At 43.4% G+C, this 8016-nt stretch overlaps 1 protein-coding gene across 1 annotated transcript in view; it reads left to right on the top strand.

Moving 5' to 3' along the window:
* ASB13 (ankyrin repeat and SOCS box containing 13) overlaps positions 1-4039 on the top strand; it is an 84107-nt gene extending 80068 nt beyond the window's left edge. The window contains exon 6 of the mRNA XM_012731259.1: positions 3958-4039. Coding sequence (XP_012586713.1) covers positions 3958-4039 — 82 coding nt within the window. The remainder of the gene's footprint in view (positions 1-3957) is intronic.
* Positions 4040-8016: the final 3977 nt, after the last annotated feature.

Raw genomic sequence — 8016 nt, 5'->3', positions numbered from 1 at the left:
GAGAGATTCTTATTTGGCTTGGAGTGTGGTTTTGAAAACTCCACAGAAGATTCTAGTATGGAAATACGTTTGGTAACTTTTAGAACAGGCAATAGCTTAGTTCTACTCACCACAGCTAAGCAAAGCGGAGACTCACAATACAATGGATCTTCTTTATGCACAGATTCTGTATTTGTGCATTTACCTACCTGCTAAAATTTATTTGTAATCTTTTAATCAATACACAGAGAGATTTCAGTTTCATTCACGAATATGTAGAGTTGCAGAAAATCTGAATTTTCTGCCAACAGCCACATTCCTTGCTGAGATGGAAGGCAACCCTTTGCTTTCTTATTTCCTGATTCATGCTGTAAATGAGTGCTCTTTTGTGAGGCTTATTTGATGCCAGAACTTTCTCATGCTTATGCTTTTTGTTGGTGATTTCATGTTTAAAATGGCCACTCAGTGCAGTGGTGAAGAGCTGATTAGTGTTCCTAAATATTAGAAGGATGAGCTATGCCTTAGAGAAAATATAGATATTAGATTAACATTCAGACATAAATTATACTGCTGTTGGAATGAGTTCAATATAAATGAATTAATATGTTTTAAATGAGAGACTTTTAGACAGACACTTACAAAACAAGGTTATATGTGGATCAGTTGATGGACATGTGATAGGGCTCGGAGGAACCTAACCTTGGATTTCCCTCAGGAGGAATGGTTTTATTACCTGCTAAGTCAGTAGTCTTGGCAGCTTTAAAGAACATAAGTACCACGAATAACAATAAGCAACAGTATTTTGTTTAAAATCAAGTGAGAATTCAGGAGAATAAATGGAGAGAAGTAAAAAAAAAAAATCATAAAACCAAATTACAAAGTCTGCGATAAGCAGTGTTTGTTTGCTCAGGACTTAGTTGTGTTTGTTTGCTAAGGACTTAGTTATGTATCTCTAAACCTTAGATTATAGCAACATTCCAGCTGAGCTGTCACCTGGTTCTCTGTTCTCCCTTCCACCCTTTCTCCACAATTTGAGAACTATTTTGATATTCCTCTGAAGTTCATTCATCTGTGTCACTCCCTTGGATTATTTTAATCTCCTTTTCCTTTTTTAAGGACATATATTAAACGTTGATGAATTTTCAGATCTGTTCACATCTGTGAGTTCTCCACTCTCAAGGTTTAGAATGTTCCTCTGATTATTGTAGAGCTGAACTACTTAGCCTTATTATACCTGATGAGTGACATTAGGCATGGCTTTATCTTTCAAGAGGTGTGGTTCCTCTAGACAGGTTAATTACATGGCCATATATTAATAAAGTGCATGTGATAGATTTCATATCAGAAAACAAAGCAAAACATACACATGTATTGGAAACGGAGTGTTATTCCCTTTATATAGAGAGAGGGAAAATGGAATTAGCTTATAAAACGATTCTTTTAAAACTTACTTGAGGAATACAAGAGTTGAACAAGGTAATATTCTCCCTTATGCTCAACAAAATACTTGTCACTAACTCTAACAAGATATGTTTAAATCAATATATCTTTAAACTATTTTTTGGTTACAAATATCTTGATAATGTATCCATAGGTCAAATGTATGCAATATGTTTGTTTCCCTTGAAACAAATCCAGGCTTGTGAGATAACATCCATTCAAACTGGTCTTCTGGAAGCTAAAGGTTAGTTTTATTTTAAGGTATGTCATGGACCAAAGCAGTTTGTGATTTTGAGTGTTGGTGGGTTTTGATCTAGGGAGTACACAGCAGTTTACTTCTTTTTCTATTTTTAAAAGATAGTTTGTGATCTTGCAATCACAAGATATTGCTGCTTGGGATTCTAAGAGCACCCTCCAACCCCTGTCCTATTTTATCTTTGGTAAAGGCTATTTCCTGCCCCCAGGAAATTTTCTGTCCTAAGGACTTCCTTGTCCTCCCTAAAGCTCAATGCTGCCTAGCTACAAAGAAACAAATAAAGGAGGACTCACTGCCACGGTGATGGGAGGTTGAACTCATCCCCACTTTGATGAAAGAGGAAGACAGGGACAAGCTTCTGCCTGTGAGCCATTCCTCAGAGGAATTTGGTCAGGGCATGGGGAGTGTGGAGGGTTACCATGGGGATGACCAGTCAACACAGTAAAGGTAAAGAGAGAGCTTTGGTTTAAAATTTGAAATATGTGGCTTAAAAAGAAAGAGTGTAGAGATGGGAGAAGAGGACAAAGAAAGGCTTAGGGGCGTTTGAAGGCCTGGAGGCTGAGGGCCTACCACATACACAGTTCTGGAAACTTATCTTCTAAAATAGCTGGCCTTGGGCCAGAAACCATGACCATCGAAGTGAGTCAACATGAGATGGGGCCCTAAAGCACAGTGACAAGTGGCCTGCATATCCCCAACTTCTGCATGAGTGAGCATCCTGGACCATTTGGTCTGGATATGTGTTTCCATTTGTGATGTTTCTGGAGACGTGAAAGGGAAGGCCACCAAGGGACACCATTCTCTCTCTGTTTTTTGATATATTGACATTTTATATATCGTTTTATATATCATTCTTAATTTTTAAAAAAGATTTATTTATTATGCATCAGAAATGTGGTACAGACCAGAGGTGTGGGAGCGGGGAGAAGATTCACCAGAGTCAGAGTGGGGGGGAGAACAGGTGAATCTACTGAAATAGACTGCTGAGGAGAGACAGGAGAAGTCTGCTGTGCCATGTGGGTCACACCCCTGGCCAGCGATGGAACTGGTGCTGAAGTGGCTGCGGCTAGCTTTGTAGTGTGGCGCTTCAACCCATTGCATCACCAGGGAGGGCCGCATTCTTCATTTGTATACAATGTATGCTTTCTCATCTCAGGTGTAGTTCCTGTGAAATTCCCACCACCAATTCCCCCATGCACCATCACTATAGTCCCTTGTGCTCTTCCCACCCCTGTTTTGACTCTACTTCCTCCTCCCCACTGGCAGAATGTCTCTGGGAAACTGATCTCTTGCCACATGGATTCTCACAATCACAGGTGGCATGTTCTGTTTCTTTTCTTAGACTTGAGATTGCCTGTGCCTCCTCATCTTCCAAACAATAAGTGATAAAGAAAGACCATCATTCCAAACAAAGAGTAGATTCTCACGGCCTTGACTTCTATGTTCTTCTCTTCCTCTTTCTCCTTGGGGTACCGAGCCGTGAGAAGCTGGTAGGGGAAGAAGGCATAGGGGCACACAGTCATCAGAGTGCTTAGTGCAGAGCCTTCTAAATGTTCTGGTAAATCAGAGTGACCTCTTGGACTCCCCTGGACCTCTGATAACTGGCTAGTGCCTCAAAAAAGTCCCATCAGAAAAGACCGAAGCTCATTTACATACAGAAATCATTCCCGAAGGCTTCCAACCCCAGCCATTACCAAAGGCAAAGAAAGGAAACTTGTCTTGGCACTCACCAAGGACCCTGTTAAAATACCTTCATGTTGCCCTGTGAAACACACCACTCGTCAGGCTGGGGTGGCGGAGGCTATGTGCCGTGCTTTTCAAAACATTTCATTTTATATGTTTCTTGCCCCACCTTCCCTGTTTCTAGCTGGAAGCCATTAACTGTGGGTTAAAGTGACGAGTACCGCTTCTGGACTGACTCCAAACAAGCTGAGCAACCCTCCCTGTCTTCTCACTTTACCTGCAGACTCCCCTAGTGCAGAAAGTGTCATGGAGGACCAAGGCTGTAGGACTGGGCACAGCCACGGCTTGTAAGAAAAGTGGATCTCGAGCTTTGACCAATGTCACCCAAGGGAACCACAAAATTAGAAACAACCAGACCAGTTTTGTAGGCGTGAGATAGGTGCTTTATTGCATTTACTGCAACTTAGGGGGTTGGTTATAGTAGCCAGTATTTACATGGACAAACACACTTGCTTTTATGCACATTTTGCATACAACACAAATGACTTGTAAGGGAACGCTGAGTGGGTGTGACTGTTGTCTCACGCCCTTCTTCCTAGAGCGCAGTCTGGACATGAAAATGGTGAAGAGCAGGCCATCCTGCTGCTGAAGGTGAAGTGGGTATTGAAGACCCTGGCATGACGACTGTGTTGGGAACAGTACCTGTTCAGGGCCATCTCACTCCTTCAGGGAAACATTGCGGGTGGGAAGGAAGAGTTAGGAGTAGTTTGGAGGATATGTCTATTGGAGGGTTATGTGGAGAGCAGAGAATATTGGGTTGCAGTAACACAGGTGTTGCAAAGAAGTAAACATAAGCATCATTGAACAGCCTTGTGGAGTTGGATCTTTCCACTGGGCATGTGATGTACACAAAAAAGTCCCTGCATGCTGATTCCTGTTTCCTGAGTACTGACTGTGCCTGGGAATGCTGTGGCAGATGAAATGGTCTGACCCTCCAGATACGGTTGGGTGACCAAATGTCTTAGTGTACTTGGGGGGCTTGTAAGCAATAGGAATGTGTTTTTTGCATTTCTGGAGGTTGTTTCCAAGATCACAGTGCTTTATGCCATGGTTATACCCTGCTCTGCAAGTGGGTGTTGCTGCAGAAGTGATGTCCCATCTGATGCCCTCTCAAAAGCCAAAGGGAAACCAAAGAGTCATGTTACTCCTAGAGGGCTGTAGCCAGGTGAAGTGGGTGTCGAAGGCCCCACGGCTCCTGAGACTGTAGAGGCTTTCAAAGGGCAGGCGATGGGATGGGCCGGGGGGCTCCTGGTTGGAGCCACTTTTTTCTCAGAGCCGAACAATCTTAATCCAAATTCAAGGCTGTCCCAAGGTCAACAGCATCATTCCTGAGAGTCATCCTGGCAGATTTGTGAATGAGTGACCAGATCTGGATCACAGGAAGCTATAGAATGAATATGGCTTTGTATCCTTAGTGGCCTGAAATTCCTTCAAAACTAAGCCTTCAGAGATCCCTCTGGACTCTTCTGTTTGAAGGCGGACACTTAAAGACTCAAGAGAGAATTCCTCTGACCCCATTTTCTCGACATCCCATCTCAGCACCCTGTGGCAGGCTGTTATTTTTGGCATCTGCACTTGGCAGGTCACCTCCAGGACTCGGCTCCTCTGAAATGCCTTGCAGACTTCATTGTTGACGTCAACATTTCGCTGACTCAGAAAAGTAGGAGACTTGACACTCCAACTCTGTGTCTAGACCCAGTGCAGTGGCTTTCACAACGTCATTGCTCATGGCAGGCCTGGAGCACCATGAGCCTGAGGCTTTTCTGGATTGTCAGGTGGGGAGGGCATCCACCTCCCAAACTTGAATTCCAACTCTGGTTTTGTAGAAATAGGAACACATGGTCAGTTAAGTCCCATTGCTCCCTGATAGATCATAGATTATGTGATGAGATGAAATACTGAAAGAAACATCAGATGTTATTGCTAGATCTCGAACTTATTGCCACCAAATTCTCAAAGTTTAAGCAGAAAGGAGTGATAAGCCTCTGGTACCATCACTGAACATCATCATCCCAACACGATTAGCTCATAATCAATCTTATTTCATCTATTTTCCCTTAACTACCCTCCCACTTTCCCCTCCCCCAAATCTGGACAACACATGACTTCATTCTTAAAAATGTCATGGAAACTCTGATCAAAGCTTCTTATGAAATGATTTGCTAGGAAAAAATGAAGTGATAGAAGTTTTTCTTTTGTCTTAAAATTTGAAGAGAAAAAAAAGGAGAAATAGATATTGGCAATTCATGATGACAACTTGAACAAAAAATAAGGTTTTTCAGAGGTGGCTGAGTGATCTCTGTTGAGAATAAATTGGGAGTGGAGACTTAAATAGCCTCACTCAACTCCTCCTCTCTGGCTGTTGATGGGAAGATTGTGCATTGGGTGTGGGGTATGAGGTCAGTGAGGAGGGAGGGGATGAAGCTGGCCAGCAGCTGACCTACTCACTGTTGCCATAAATGTCCTTCTGCACTCTAAGTGAGGGAGTTTTAGGTAGACGCTAAATTAGCTGCTGCATGAAGGATGAACCAGACTAAGCGTTATGTTGCTGAAGTGCTCACCAGAGGTTCTGCAGGCAGGCTACCCTGGCCTGGGTCACCCCCATGGTGAGGTGCTCAAAAGGCTATGTGAGCAGATGACATACAGCCAAGGGCTTTGGGGACAAATGACAAAGATGTGACCTTCTCGCTGCTGATGGAGTTAGAGAGTGTATAAGGTGCTTCTAAGACAGAACACATGTCTTTGAGACGGGACATGGCAATCACACTGCTCTCCAGTCCAGAGGGGTAAATGTGGTGAGTATGACCCAGTGTGGACATAAAATGGAGTGAGGATTAGGACAGAGCATTGGGGTGGTGGCCATGGTTGGGAGCAAGAAGTCTGCCTGAAGTGAACCTGAATTTGGGAGATCTTTTTTCCCTAAGGTTTATTTGTGCATACAGAACTGGGGTACAGGCCAGAGATGCAGGGGCAGTGAGAGGATTCACCAGAGACAGAGCGGGGAGTAAAACAGGTAGATTGACTGAAAAACACTGCTGAGGGGAGCGGCAGGTGAGACAGGAAAGTTCTGCTGCCCTGTGCGGGTCTCCTCCCTGGTCGGGGATCAAACACACACTGATCGGCTGTGTCTAGCTTCATAGTGCTGAGGGAGGCCTGGGAAAGGAACCTTCTTGGGAGATCAAAAGTGGGCTCTGGAGATAGAGTCCTCTGTCACTTTGAACTCTTGACTTTGAGAAGTTTTCTTAATCTTTCTGCATCCCAACTACCTCTTCTGTAAAATGGAGGGCTCTCACCCAGGGTATTTGCAAGGATTAAGGGAGTAATTCATCGACAATGCTTAAAACAGTGGTTTGCTCATGTTAAGCACCCAGGCAATAGATATTGTTATTAGTTATTAGTGCTATAGCTGATGGGTTGGCAATGTCAAGCAAAGGAAACACAGTCCTCTGAGTCATGTCCAAAGTACTGAAAAGGCCCCCACCCACTCTGACTCACCTTCTAGCATCTCCCAGCAATAGTGCTTTCGTACATACTTGTCCCTCTTCATGCCTTCCTTTCCTTTCCACGTAGGGCTTTCTTTTCCTTTCCTTTCCACATAGGAGCTGCTGATATGCCAGCCCTATTTTCATACCCCTCCCATTTCTTGTTCTCTAGATTTATGTAATGCATGCTATGTGCATCTATCTATTTCTTCCCGTCTAGAAATTGTTTGGTTTCTTTACATTTTCCTCAAGTTTTGCATTTGCTTTCCAAGATAAAAAAAAAAAAAGGAAAGAAAAGAGTACATATCAGATCTTAAATCATTTGAAATTTACCTTATAACAACCAAGATTCTTGTAAGAAAAGCAATGGCATGCTTACCCAAAAATCCAAAGTAGTATTGTTTATCGTCTTTCTGCAGTTAGTTTCTGAGGTTGGCACTATTCTAAAAAAACCTCAGGTCAAACTCAGCAGGTTCTGCAGGATGAAGTACTGCAAGCTAGCTGCAGTTGCTTTAGTGCGAGTTTGATCCCCAGTCCAGGAGGTGACCCACACGGCTTGGCAGACCTCTCCTGTCTTGCCTGCTGCTCCCCTCAGCAGTGTACTTCATCCATCTGCCTGTTCTGCTCCCCACATTGTCTCTAGTGAATCTTCTCACCACCCCTGCACCTCTGGCCTGTACCCTAGTTCTGTATGCATAAATAAATAAATCTTAAAAAAAAAGTAAGTGGCCAAATATGTTAGGTCTCAGCTAGTGACAATCATGCTGTCTTTGCTGTTTGTTTCCTCTGACAAATCCGGTTAAGTTCAGCACCTAACCTGGAAAGTCTTTCATCTTCTCACTGAATCCTTTTCAAGGACTTTCTTGGACATCATGTTCTCCTTGGAGCACCTCAGCAAGAATAACTGCTCAGCTTCCTCAAACTCACACACTCTCTGCTTTAACAACTGATGTGATTGCTGCCTGTGGACACCATCCCTTTGGGATCGGTACTAACTACGGTATAGTGTTGTAAGTCCTGAAGATACAGACTCAGTGTTACTCATTCATCAAACACCAGCCAAGTGTCTGCCATGCATTGGGTCTTTGTGTGTTGAGGACTCAAAATAAAACAGAT

Source organism: Condylura cristata, unplaced genomic scaffold (assembly GCF_000260355.1).
Source record: "Condylura cristata isolate star-nosed mole 26May11 unplaced genomic scaffold, ConCri1.0 scaffold00030, whole genome shotgun sequence".
Classification (NCBI taxonomy): Eukaryota; Metazoa; Chordata; class Mammalia; order Eulipotyphla; family Talpidae; genus Condylura; species Condylura cristata.
This window is presented reverse-complemented; position numbering and strand designations above follow the sequence as displayed.